The sequence below is a fragment of the Myripristis murdjan genome, chromosome 24 (genome assembly GCF_902150065.1).
Source record: "Myripristis murdjan chromosome 24, fMyrMur1.1, whole genome shotgun sequence".
Lineage (NCBI taxonomy): Eukaryota > Metazoa > Chordata > Actinopteri > Holocentriformes > Holocentridae > Myripristis > Myripristis murdjan.
The window spans coordinates 5,730,233-5,743,934 of record NC_044003.1 but is presented as its reverse complement, the minus strand read 5'-3'; the positions used below and the strand labels follow the sequence as shown (position 1 = coordinate 5,743,934).

General features: G+C 40.7%; 1 protein-coding gene across 1 annotated transcript; it reads left to right on the top strand.

Annotated features, from left to right (window-relative positions):
• The first annotated feature begins 594 nt into the window (after positions 1-594).
• LOC115355784 (uncharacterized) lies at positions 595-8,721 on the top strand. Its single transcript, XM_030046674.1, has 5 exons — positions 595-666; positions 1,843-2,169; positions 4,628-4,927; positions 5,053-5,310; positions 8,203-8,721. Exons 1-5 carry the CDS (start codon positions 606-608, stop codon positions 8,214-8,216), a joined length of 960 nt encoding a protein of 319 aa, XP_029902534.1. The 5' UTR covers positions 595-605; the 3' UTR covers positions 8,217-8,721.
• The last annotated feature ends 4,981 nt before the right edge of the window (positions 8,722-13,702 follow it).

The following is a 13,702-nucleotide window of genomic DNA, read 5'->3' as shown; positions in this document are numbered from 1 at the left end:
CCAGGCACAGGAGTGTCTCGGCACATAGTAAGTGAAGTAAGCTATCTAAAACAGCTGAAAGTTATGCATGCACCCCAAATTCTTATTTGTTAGTATCAATATTTGTTTAAGGAAATTGATGCCAAATGAGTAGGCTGTGCGTATCGATATATCGATACACCCATCTCTAGTGGATGCTGCTTATTGATGTTGCAACACATCTTTCCCCGATGATTCATCAAAGCTGGGGAGGGGCTAACATGACTTTTTGACCCCGGCACTTTTTCACTGAAAAATGTATTTTTAGTGGAAATTAAACGGCCTAAGAAAAAGTGTGGAAAAAAACACTACAATAACAATAGGGCTTCGCGCTGTTTCAGCGCTCGGGCCCTAAAAAAACAAGAAAGAAAGAGCTCATCAAGCTTGAAGTTTTCTTCACTTCTGCTTTTTTTTTTTGTTTGTTTTGTTTTTGCATAGCAACAGATCATAGCAAACGTATCTACCTTAGCACACCTCCTACCAGCCACACACACCCCTAATCACTATATGTAGACATTTCCATATGAGGAACACACACACATACACACACAGTCGATTGCAACAGACAGACAGAAACGCAGAGCAGAATGGCTGAATTCAGACTGACTGAAATTTCATTATTTCTGATTCTACAGCTTCATTTTACAGGTAAGGTGACATTTAAACAAGTTTGATTCCGACAGAAAATATCAGTTTGAGCTATGTTGACTTTTACATATTCCAAAACAGGAAACAGGTTTTCATTCCTACACTTTTTTTTTTTTTTTTTTTTTTTTTAAAGAAAGACAACAGCTGTTCTTAGAGCAGCCAAAACACAGGAAAATAATTTACACTAACACAAGGACTTTTTAAACTCACCTGACAAAAATGATGGAATAAGCTTATCATATTTTTTCTTTCTTTTTTTTTTTTTAATTGGCAATTTTAGAAAATCATATATTTTTTATCATATTTTTTCAGTTAAATCTAAAGAGTCTTCACTAAAAACAAATAAAGTTTGATTTTTTTTTTTTCAGAGAGCCATATTTTCATTTCATCGACTTCTATTATAAAGAAATAAAAAATGACCTGTGCAACTAGCCATCTGTCGATCAGCCAGATGGGAAGTTTTCATGCTGAAAAATTGTGTAACCTCTGCAGAGTTTGTGAAAGCCAAATGCAAAACTGAGCCAATAAGCTCTTGTGTGGCTACCGTATTTCACCAATTAATCGCCCGGGCGTTTAATATGCAAAATCGACTTGGACCCCGGGCGTTTAAAAGAACCAGGCGGCTATTCGCTGCAGGCCTTTATTTATTTTTGCACCAGGTCATTATCGTGATGACAGCTACTGTCCAACATATTTTCAGTCGGTCGATTTAATATTACGGTACACCCTTTTGTTCTAACGTTACCTAGCGCTCTTATTTTGACAGAAAACAGAAGTGCCGCACAGTTATTGTGCGGCTAACTGTTTACTTCTGCAAAAATAAGGTGAGTAGCCTTATTTTAGGTTACCTCATTATGATGCAAATAATCGCCCCGGCGGTTATTCGGGTGGGCGTTTAATACGCAAAATGCGTGCAGACCCCAGGCGTTTATAAGAACCCGGCGGCTATTTGCGGCCGGGCGATTAATTGGTGAAATACGGTATCTGGGGAAAATATCAGAGCTGCTGTTTCTCTTATTTCCTCAAAAAAAGGACATTTTACAGATAAGAGGCTCTCTCTCTGTTATCTTATTGCATAAGTTGCGCCTTATAAACCGGGCTGAATGTCTAAAATGATAAATGATTGCAACGTTTTTACTGAGAAATGATATTCATCTAATAAAATTTGCTTCACAGCGGTGCATAGCGCCACGAGTTTCGCCTCGCTCCGAGTCAGCGAAGGCGATGTGGTCACTCTGCCGTGTGACTCGCCGCCTGAGCACTGTGCCCACAAGACGTGGCTCTTCAGTCGCAATTCAAAGGAGATGACGCTGGTTGTCGGTGGCAAGATTGTACAAACCAGGTTTGCCAGAGCCAAAGCAGCCAGACTGATTTTCACCAAGCACTGTTCCCTAGTTATGACGAACGTCACCGCTGAGGACGCTGGTCAGTACGTCTGCAAGCAGGCCGGCTCACTGCATCGAATGCCCATGTATGCTACGATTGCTCTGTCTGTTGAGAAGAGTGAGTACATCCATTATGACCAAACTCAAACCAAACTGGAGCAGTATTCAAAACATTGAAATAATGATGCATTCATTTCTCTACCCTCAGCAGTAACTGAACATCTGGGTCTCAAAGTTTTTTCAATGATACACCGCCTTTGAAATATTTTGTTTTCCAAGTTCCCCCTGACCAGTGCAAAAAACCAAAACCAAAACAAAAACTGGTAGAAGTGAATCTTCTATGCAGAGGTGCAATCAGGCTCCATCAGTTTCTACGTTTCAACCTCTAATCCATTTTCTGGATTGTTTCCGGTCATGGTAAACAAAACGTCCTCACTCAACGACCACGGCAGCAGATTGAAACCTCAAATACACACATCTGACACCTTCAGGAAACCGAGTGGGAAAACTTAAGATAAAACATTTTTTAATTGAATTTATTATAGCATAGGATCATTATCATTCAGTATGACTGATATTTTTTTAAATTAACATTTAAAAAAAATCTCACATACCCCCTGCAGTACCCCAACGCACCCCTAGGGTCACGCATACGCCCATTTGAGATCCACTGGCATGATCAATGGGCCTCGTTCACCAGCATCCGCTTAAGTTCTGTCTTAATTTTCTTCTTAAGAAAGGAACAAGAGAAGTCATCGGATTCATGACGTGCTCAGGGTCCGACCGTCCTTGTAAGTTGAAAGTGCGTGTCAGTCGACCCTGATTAGCATAAGGCCACACACACACACACACACACACACACACACACACACACACACATTCACACAGAGAACCTCAAGTAAAGTCTAAAGAGGCTGCATCACCGGAAATTTGAATCAGCCGTGAAATGCCGTTAAATGACCTCAAATCACCTCTATCCTGTAAAACATCTCCAACAGTGACATCATCCTGCACTAGTGGGTCTAAATTAAAATATCAGCCAATAAAACCTTCATAAATCTTTAAATAACCTCTCTCATCCACCTCATCCATTCAAAATAAAACTGTGTTTCTCTTCCAAACTGGCATCCTCTGAATGCCCAAACCTCCCATTGGAACAGGAAAGACATCAAATCAAGAAAATAAGAATTAATTTTATGAGGTTTTTATAACAACAGCAACTCACTGCTGCAGCTCTGAAATGGGTGCTCTGCTGCAGGAAGTGACTGTCAACAAAATAATTTAGTTGTTGTGCAAGAAAGTGATGACAAAACAAGTGAGGACAAGTGCAAGGACACAAACACTAAAAGCAAACTTGAGTTTAAGTGTGATGTGATGTGTGTGTGTGCGTGCGTGCGTGTGTGCGTGTGTGCGTGCGTGCGTGCGTGCGTGTGTGTGTGTCAAGCTGAAATCCTACAGGCCTCACCAATAGCAGTAGTGTCAAGTGGATACAAAAAAAACGAAAACAAGAAATGAAAAACAAGAAGTGTCAGTGTAGTAGAAAAGCATATATTAACAGACTATAATGCTTTGTAAAATAATGAAAATACAGTAAGTATAAGTAAGTATGAGTATAAGTAACTCTTTTGGCTGATGCTGATATATGCACGTATTTTTTCCGCCTAATTGCTGTGGTGGAGTTCACTATGCCTGCTCTTATTGTGAAGGCCCACTGGTAGATGCACGGCACTTTTCAAAATGTAAAATAAGAAAACTACTTCAGCTTTGGTGATGTAAAACATGTCATATTTATTTTTTTGTAACATTTTCTTTCAAACAAAACTGTAAGGTTCATCCTGCTGAAACAGGCTGGGACGATGCTCCGTATTTGATTTCATATTTCATTTCTAAAGCCGATATCGCCTGATACCGATGACGTGCCAATATTATATTCCTAATATATATATATATATATATATATGTGTGTGTGTGTGTGTGTGTGTGTGTGTGTGTGTGTGTGTGTGTATATATTCCTAATTAAAATATAGTATTATACAACTGTAGAATTGGAGCAAACGCGATAATCACTTATTTTGCACAAACATGTCGGCACTCAGATGTGCATGCCTTTGCTCTTGACTCTGAGTAGATTCTGATCTACTCAGAGTACGGATTAATGCTTCAGAGCGGCTGGTGAATGAGGCTCACTGGCGGTATCTTGACAGATGGCTCAACCGAATCTGCCGTTTTTATGATTTTGATATGATGCGTTGACAGAATCAGACATCATAGCGCCTCGCCCCACTTGCCAACAGGTTTAAAAATGCGCCTCTGCTCGACTTGTACGACATCGAGTCACCTTTAGGAGACACGTGAGGTTTTGTCACGGAAGATTCTTCAACCTTTGAATTTATGAAACCCAATCAAAAGCGGTTAACGCAACCGACCGCAGTATGTTACGTACACAGAGCTGTTTCTCTTGGTTCTTAAAAAAACAGACATTCTGGAGACGTGCACATGTCTTAAAATGGTTAAACAGATGCAATGCAATGTTGTCACTTGGACGTGATTTTCACTATTTAACATTTTCTCAACAGGTTTACCCTTTTTCTATGCCAGACGCGGAGCTGAGGTCAGTCTGCCTTGTGGAGTGGTGAACGCACACCAGGACCAGTGTATCCGCACCAACTGGCTCTTCAGCCGTCATTTATGGGACCCAAGACCAGAGCTGGTCTCCACCGGGAAGACTGCACATGCAAAATCAGGCAGAGCGAGTGTTGCAGATGACTGTTCTCTGGTTATAAAGAACATCTCACATCTGGACGCCGGCCGCTACTTCTGCCAGGAGGATGCATCACCAGTTTTAGAAGCTGGGGCTCATCTGACTGTTGTGCACAGTGAGTATTTCCATTAAAACCTGTTCTGCTCAGACTGCACTCCTGGATCAGTATACTAAACATTACAGTGATGTGGTTTGTTTTAAATTATTGTCATCCTCTCGCAATTTCTCCATCTTCGCCAGTGATTGAGAGCATGGGGGACAGTAAGACTGAGTTCAGCTGCTGGGTGTCGACATCTAGACAGTGCACACTGATGGTGTTTTGGCGGCATGCTGATGGCTCTTGGAAAGACGTTCCTGGTTTCTCTGGGATGCATGGGGTTCCCTGCTCCTCCACAGTGATGTTTGCGAATGGTCAGGTGAACAAAGAGAAATTGAAGTGCGAAGTGACTGATGCCAGTGGAAAAGTGCAGACGTTTGACTTCATCCCTAAGTCCTCAGGTGAGACGGCTGTATGTTCTTGTCTGAGCGTGGCCTGGGAACGCTGGGGCCAACCAATTTAGCTCTTTTATCTGTTTTGTTCCCCATACGTGTTTTAGTGAATCAGGATTATTCTAATTCGACAGGTGTGTGCCCAGTGCCCACAATCTAATTAGCATATTGCCTCAGCCCATGGCCGTGTCTAAGGAAAGCTCTTTTACAGAGACAGGTGGCCGTGGAGAAAGCAGCAAAGATAGTGAAATGAAGAGAAGCATGGCCACTAAACTGTAGGGCTGAAAACATTATGGAGCCGGGGGAGGAGGGTTCATATTCTAAGAAAAAAACTCACCTGAAGTCAGTGGTGCACGGTTATTTTAAGCTCATTAAGATTGATTTGCACCTTCATAGTCGGGTGAACAAGATGCATTCACTGGAAGCCTGCGGTTGCTTTCACTTGGTGCCCGAGCAGATCTGTTTCCTCTGCAGAGAAGCCATTGTTCTTACCTGGAAAATCCACATTTATCACCGCAACCCACCAAGGTGTGACACACCTGGCTTTTAAAGGGAATGGGAGATGGCACTCTGGATGCTACGCCCAAAATACACTCATAACCAATTGATAGATAGAGCACAACCCTTCTGAACCAGGTGCCTAGTGCAGCCACCCTATTCTCTGCCATTAAAATAGCAAAAGTGGACTTTAACACACCTTGAACACACTCGCACCACGCTCTTAGAATGTTAAAGTAGATCCCCTGGAACTGTGAACCTTTCTGATGCTGTGTTCTGCTGCGTTTTGTTTTTGTCTTTGTACAAAAGAGAAAACAGACACAGTGAAAACAAATGTCAGCTTAGACCTAGCAGGTAAGCGCATCCAATAAATATCCTAATTGACCACCCCCCTCCAACACTCACACACACACACACACACACACACTGTATTGTTGCATCATTGTTCAAGAAATCTATCAGCCAGTAGCGGAACAAGTCAAGGCCGGGCTGGGGTGCAAGCTGCATGATCGGGCCCCCCACCGCTGCCCTCCCGCCCTGAAAAAAAAAAAAATTAAAGAAAAAGAAAAAATGACACAGTCCTGTGCGCAGCGGTGGACACACCAGAAAAACACACTATAGCCTAATGTTTCCTTATTGTGCTTGGCTACATAATAAATTAAAGCTTTAAGTTACATTTCAATTCAATTTTATTGCAAGTTACATGCTTTACAACAAACACATGCCTGCAACTGCTGGGCTCGCAAGCATTAAATTCATTTTTCACACAAATTCCAAGTGTGTTTCTGTGTTCAGCACCACGGAGAGCGACCATTAGCTACAGTGGTGCTCTGAAGCTGAAGTGGGTTCCAAAATGTCATTGTCGCTCTCCGTGGTGCTGAACACAGAAAACTTAATAAGTGGCAGCTCTCTCCCCCATAGACTCCCATCATACCTGGAACCCACCAGCTGGGGAGAGAAGCAGAAACACACACTTTTGTAACTCGCCGCATCTCAGGCATTTTGGGGAGTTGGCAAATATTTTGACACAATTTGAAAGCCCAAAGCCTTACCTTTCTCATGATACCTTTTAGTTTGCGCTCGGCATTACTGTCATTGAAAAAAAAGCATTAGTTTGACCAGTACTTTTAGGCAACTTTCTCCCAAGCCCCAGTAGTACAGCAGATAAAGTCTTTGCCTGCCATGCAGGAGACCGGGGTTCAACTCCCCACCTGGGCAAGTGCCACAACCTACAAACAGCATAGGCCTGGTGGTTTACCACGTGGCCGCAAGGGTGGCAAGTACTTTCAGAGTATCTCCTTCTTACTTTTTAGATTCAGTAACAGCCCCGAGGCACACTCAGAATTTCTGCGGGGGAATTTTCTAGTTTTATTTAGTTTTCTGTGTTCAGCACCACGGATAGCGACCGTTAGCTACAGTGGTGCTCTGAAGCTGAAGTGGGTTCCAAAATGTCATTGTCAATGTCAATGTCATACACAAAATCCATTGTGACTGGATTTTATGTATGCCAGAAAAACAGTGTATTCTGTGTATTTGAAATGCACGTCTTTGATTTAAAATAAACAAACAAACAAACAAGTGATTTCAGGAGAAATTAGATTGTAGAACTATAACCACTGAAGGTATAGACAGACAAAATAATTAAACTAAAAAAAATCCTAAGTCATATATTTCAAATCCATATGATCCATGGCATAAATCAGTCAGCATCAGAGCTGCTGCTAAGATTTATTTTTCCACTTTGTCAGAGCTAGGCTAACGACTCCCATAGACTTCAAGTCTTTATGCTAAGCTAACAGAAATTGCTACCCATAGGATGCACAGAGGAGAAAATGGTATCCATCATCTAGTCTTAGTCTGGGGAAGTCAGAAACAGTAATTTGCCCAAAACGTTGGAGTACTACTTTAAGATTAGTGTGACAATATTTTTTTTTATTATTAATTCTAAAACATTAATTAAATTATTGTGATAAATTTGAACTGGATAATTTTGTGTGGTCCTCAAAGGAGGCTCTAAAAACCGAATTGGCCCCTGATAGGCGGCTGTGGTTGCGTTGTTTCTTGCACCACTGGCCCTCGTCAACTGGCCAATCCGGTGTGTTGAACTGGTGGCAGCGGCCATCGGTGAGAGAGAACTTTCTGGATCATCTGCTCAGGCTAAGCCAATCAGGGCAAGAGAGGAGAAGTGGACATTGCACTGCCTTGTTCACAACCTCTTCCTCTTCTTGAATCATATATCGAAACGTTAATAAAGTCAAAGTTCCCTCACCTACCTGGGGGAAAAATGAACGAGACACTAAACCTCCCCAGCTGGTCCTGGGAGTTTCAATTTTGCAGAAGCTCAGGTGTGTTGTGTTGTGTTGTCTCATGCTGCCTTTCATTTCATTTTGTTGTATTTCACAGGTTCAGGACGCTGATATGATTTATGAAAAGGTGAACAACGATGTACATGCTTCTATATCTGTGTGACAGCAGTGAGCAACAACCAGCAGCAGAAACAGGACAACACCACGGCTGTGCATCATGTTATCACACTTTTAAATCTACTCACTGATGGCTTTATGTTTTTTCTTTTCTTTTTTTTTTTTTTTTGCATAGTTTGCAGTTAGCTGTAAGTCTCACACCTCAGATTATTTTAAATACACCTAAAATATGATTATTGTTATCAAAGTGAGGAGCGTTATATAGATCTCAAGCTTTTATTTCATGTTGTAGTAACTACTGTTAGCATCTTTTTTTTCTTATAAAAGTGAGAGTTTCCTTCCTGAACCTGCATCAAGACTTGATATGAAGATTTTATTGATTGCATTTTAATGCAGTAAGTAGTTCAGTCACAGCTTAAGCTACAGAGCCTGTAACATCGCACACACAGAATTAAAATCCTGGATTTATTATTGAATTTACTGGTGCCTTCACATTTCATTTAGCCCAGAATTCAACACTGTCCTCGTTGTGCTGCAGTTATAATGTTTAGCTCGCTATAGCATTTTTAATGAGTTTTCTGTTTATTCAAGCTGATTATATGTTCAAAAATATAAATCAAATAAAATAAGATTTAGTGCTCAGTCATTGTGTCTTCTTCTTCTTCTCCCTCCTCCTCCTCCTCCTTCTTCTACTTCTACTCTTTCTGCTTCTCCTTCTCCTCCTTCTCCTCCTCCTTTCTCTTCCTCCTTCTCCTCCTCCTTCCTGTTCTTCTTCTTTCTTTCCCTCCTTCTCCCTCTCATCCTCTTTCTGCTCCTCATTCTTCTCCTCCTCCTTTTTCCCCTCCCTCTTCTCCTCCTTCTCCTTCTCTTCCTTCTCTTTCTGCTTCTCCTTCTCTTCCTGCTCATCCTCCTTCTCTTCCTCCTCCTTTCCTCCTCCCTCTTCTTCTTCTTCTTCTTCTTTCCCTCCTTCTCCTCCTCCTTCTACTTCTCCTTCTTTCCCTCCTTCTCCTCCTCCTTCTACTTCATCTGCTTCTCCTTCTCTTCCTCTTCCTTCTCCTCCACCTCCTTCCTCATCCTCCTCCACATCTTGGTATGCCTTGATTCAAAGATCTCTCAGTTTTTTGGTTTCTGAAGTCTGGGCAGTTGTTGACATCAATAACCAATCAATAACCAAGATTTGGATCAATCTCGATTTGTGATTTGACATCACAACACAACACAATGTGCAATATGACGATTTAGAGTTGCAGCAGTGGCACATGAGTAGAGGTGGGAGAAAAAATAAATTTTTAGATGCATTGTGATGCGGACATGGAGTGAGCCGGCATTGATGCATTAATGTCAATAACCGATGCTTATAAAATGATTAAAAAACAAGTAACTGAACTATATGAGCAGCGTCTAGGGGCAGTTACATCATGGAAAAAAATCCCGTAACCTAAGTGTGAGAGAGCAGCATCCAGTCGGGCAATTACAGGACGCACACAACAGAAAACAATCACTTGAAAATGGCTGAACGAGCTGAAAGAAACATCAAACCGGCACCCTCTGCGTTAAAAGCGAGTGTTTGGAAACATTTCTGATTTTATGAAGACGAAGGGACAAAAGACCTGGATAAGAGCCAAACAGTGTGTAAGTTATGTCACACAACACTGAAATATTTTGGCAACACGAAATTACAGTAATTAACAGTAAATTAATTATTTAGCATTCTTTTTAATCATAGTTCACTACAGGGACACCTTATTTTAGTTGTCGCACAGTAAAAAAACAAATTGTCTGAAAAATGATGCAAAAAACAATTGAATGACAATCACAAAAATATGCATCGAGATGAATCAAGATACATTGATAATCGCTTTATAATCACATCGTTGCCCTCATAATTGTAATTGAATCGAATTGTTAGGTGGTCCAAGATTCCCAGCTCTACACGAGTGCGTGTTTTGATTGTTATGTCCTCGAACTAACAGCTGATAGGCTGATTGATTAGGTGATATGCCGTTTTGATTGATCGTTTGTTTCAGGGTGGTGTCCGTGGTCTTGATCGCTTTCTCTCTGACTTCTCTACTTTCCCAGTGCAACAGCCTCAGTAACTGATTCAACTATACACACTGTCGGTAAAATATATATATGCTCATAGTGTGTGTGTGTGTGTGTGTGTGTGTGTGTGTGTGTGTGTGTGTCCGTGCGCTTCATAAATGGTAACAAGCTTGATCTCGGGCCCGTCCTCACAATTTTTTGCTGCTGTCTTAACCAGTAGACTCCTTTTGATTGAAAAAGAAAATAATCTTTTGCCAAATGCTGATCCTCAAGCGATTATCAGATGTGATCTTTTATCAGCCGTGGCTGCAGACTAAACATCACCCTGGAAGAAACGGTGGCATCTGATTTTTACCACTTTAGAAAGCAAGCATGTCTTTAAAATGTTAAATATGATAATACAAACGACATCCTCTACATTTTGGGCCAAATGGTTTTCCATATATTCATTCCCACATTTATGTATTCATTCATTCATTCGGTGCTTCCATTCCATCATGTAGCTGATAGGTACAACATGGTATTTTATTAATTACAGTAGAGGTTATTTTCTGCTTTTGAGTTTTATGTTGCATTTTTCCCCCTTTTCCCCTGTTTTGTCAACTTAAACTTGCGTGCAAAGAATTTGGCCCAAACTGGATAACAAAGCAAAAACTAGTCAACACTTAATGATGAATCACACCCATCTAATTCCAAATACCTGGGAGAGTGATTTTATCAGAGGGGAGGAACTGACTTCTCCCTACAATAAACCCACACACACTAGCAAACCAAAGAGGGGATGGTGCAGCGATAATAGAAAAAGGCATTTTACTATGTTGAACTGTCCATAGACTGGTGGTTGACTGAGACACGGAGAGAGAGAGAGAGAGAGAGAGAGAGAGAGAGAGAGAGCAGAATGGCTGAACTCACATTAACCAGAGTGTCTTTGTTTCTGATGCTCCTGCTTCATTTGACAGGTAAGACTGCATTTAAACATGAATAAGAGCTTATGAGAAGTTTTATTCCAACATAAAATATATACCGGTAGTTTAAAAGCACTAGCTAGTCTTAAAACTGGTAAACTCAAAAATACTTGGTAATAGAACTGAAAATAAGACTTTTTTACGGTTCTGTCTTAGTTTCTGAATGGTTTAGTGAGTGTTTTTTGAGACACTGCCAAAAAAAAAAAAAAAAAAAAAAAAAAAATCTCCGCTTGAAACAAGTCATTTTGTCTCATATTCACTATTAAAATCTTGTATTTTTTCAAATGAGGTAACACATCTGGCTCTTGTTTCCAATGCAGTATAACTTGTTTCAGGATTTTTTTTTTTTTTTTTTTTTGGTATAAATCAAGGCAGAATAAGGCCAATCAGCCAGTAGGATCAACAGCAGAAAATTGTCTAAAATGATGATAGAAGTGTAACGTTGACATTGAGACATGGTATTTACCCGATAACATTTTCTCTACAGTAGTCACCAGACAAGACACCCTCTTCTTCTGTGTCAGAGATGGAGCTGAAGTCACTCTGCCTTGTGGCAGTTTGATACCCAGTCAGGATAAATGTCAGTATATCACCTGGATCTTCAGTGATTTCAAACAGTTTAAAGTAGAAGAGCTGGTTGCCCACGGGAAGATTTCGCCAAATGAGTTTGCCGGAGGTAACGCAGCCAGACTGAGTGTTACAGCGGACTGTTCTCTGGTTATAAAGAAAGTCACAGCTGAGGATGTTGGTCGTTACGTCTGTCAACAGTTTATATCAGGACAAAGACAAGGTTCAGGTGCTGTGGTTTATCTGTCTCTTATACAGAGTAAGTATTTCCATTATAACCTGTTCAGATCAAACTAACTGGAACAGTAAACACTATAATAGAGATTACAGTAATGTAGTAATTTTTTGCTCAAATGAGGACACTAAGAATATGATGAGGACTTTATAGTTATTTGCATTATGATTTCAGAAATAACAGAAATCATTTGTCTTTATGTTATGTTCAAAATGACTGAAAGTAAATCAGATGTAACATTCCATTATTTACTGGATTCCAGACGAAAATCAAGATAAATCTCACAGAAAATAACCCAACACAAAACAAAAACATCCTGGCAGGGAGAAGAGAGAGAAAAAACTGCCCCAGTCTGTCATAGCAGTGAGCAGCAATCAGTGGAAATCTGTTCAGGTGTGACTCATCCACCTGGCCCACCTCTGTCTTTCCAAACTGCAGACCTCCTACACAGGGAAGAGTAAAGAAAACACCAAGAAAGAGTAAAGAAAACACCAAGAAACCAAACAAGAAACCAACAGAGGGGTCATCACAATATATATATATATATATATATATATATATATATATATATAACTGCAGCTGCTCTTCAAATAACTTTTCTTTTTAAACTACTATTGTAGTTTAAAATTGTTTTTTTCTTTTTATAGGACAAGGACTGCAGTTGAAAACTGGCCTTCTAGCTAACACTGGTACATTTACATAAATGTTAATTAAGGTGTATTGTCTTTTAAAATAAAATTAACACAAATCTAAAAACGTCAGTAACCTTTGACTGGTAACTTGTCATTATTCTCACTTGTTTTTGGAACTCCCATATATTTTCTGAATGTTGCAGCATGTGTGAGCTATTAGTCTAAATGGAGTCAAAAATAATATTTTCTTCATTATAGTTGAAAAAATGTATTATAGTGGACAAAATTATCTTTAAAGTCCCCAGCCCCACTTGGCATTGTGCTTGGTGATGTGAGGCTTGTGTGCGGCCACTCGGCCATGAAGCTCCTAGCGCTCAGTTTCTGTGCTGATGTTGATGCCAGAGGAGGTTTGGAGCCCTGCAGTTACTGAGGCGGCAGAGCGTCGGCCACTTTTACGCACTTTTACGCTCGGTGACCCCGCTCTGTAACTTTACGTGGTGCTGCCCCCTGGTGGCTGTGTCGCTGTGGGTTCCTAAATGCTTCCACTTTGCAATAATCCCACTTCCAGGAGGGAAGAAATTTCAGCAGCTGACTTGTTGCAGCGATGGCTTCCTATTACATTACTATTACAGCAGCACGCTAGAATTCAGTGAGCTCTTTAGAACAAGCAATTCTTTCACAAATATTTGTAAAGGCAGACTGCATGGCTAGCTCAGTGGCGGTTCTGCCCATGTTGCCGCCCTGGGCGAAATTACTGCCTTGCGCCCTTCCCTGTTACTACTCCTAACCCCAATAATCAACCAACATGATTGATTATTGACTGTGCAATGCGGCCATTCGCTGGTAATCGCGGCATACCTACTGGTTTACATATGCAAGTACAATACATGTGTATTTGCTTAGACCCCCAATATTAGACGAGGGCATTTTTTCAGGGCATTTTCAATGGAGAAAATATCGTATTATATTCGGATGAATACGGAAATATAAAACTGCTTTGCAGCGCTGATATTTTTTTTTTTTTTGCACTCGTGCCGC

What these genes read in the sequence shown, in the direction of transcription:
- LOC115355784 (XM_030046674.1), top strand. Translation starts at nt 606, where the DNA reads ATGGCTGAATTCAGACTGACTGAAATTTCATTATTTCTGATTCTACAG. An exon ending in TCTACAGCTTCATTTTACAG is followed by an intron (nt 667 to 1,842) that starts GTAAGGTGACAT and finishes TTTGCTTCACAG; the next exon opens with CGGTGCATAGCGCCACGAGT. An exon ending in TCATCTGACTGTTGTGCACA is followed by an intron (nt 4,928 to 5,052) that starts GTGAGTATTTCC and finishes CATCTTCGCCAG; the next exon opens with TGATTGAGAGCATGGGGGAC.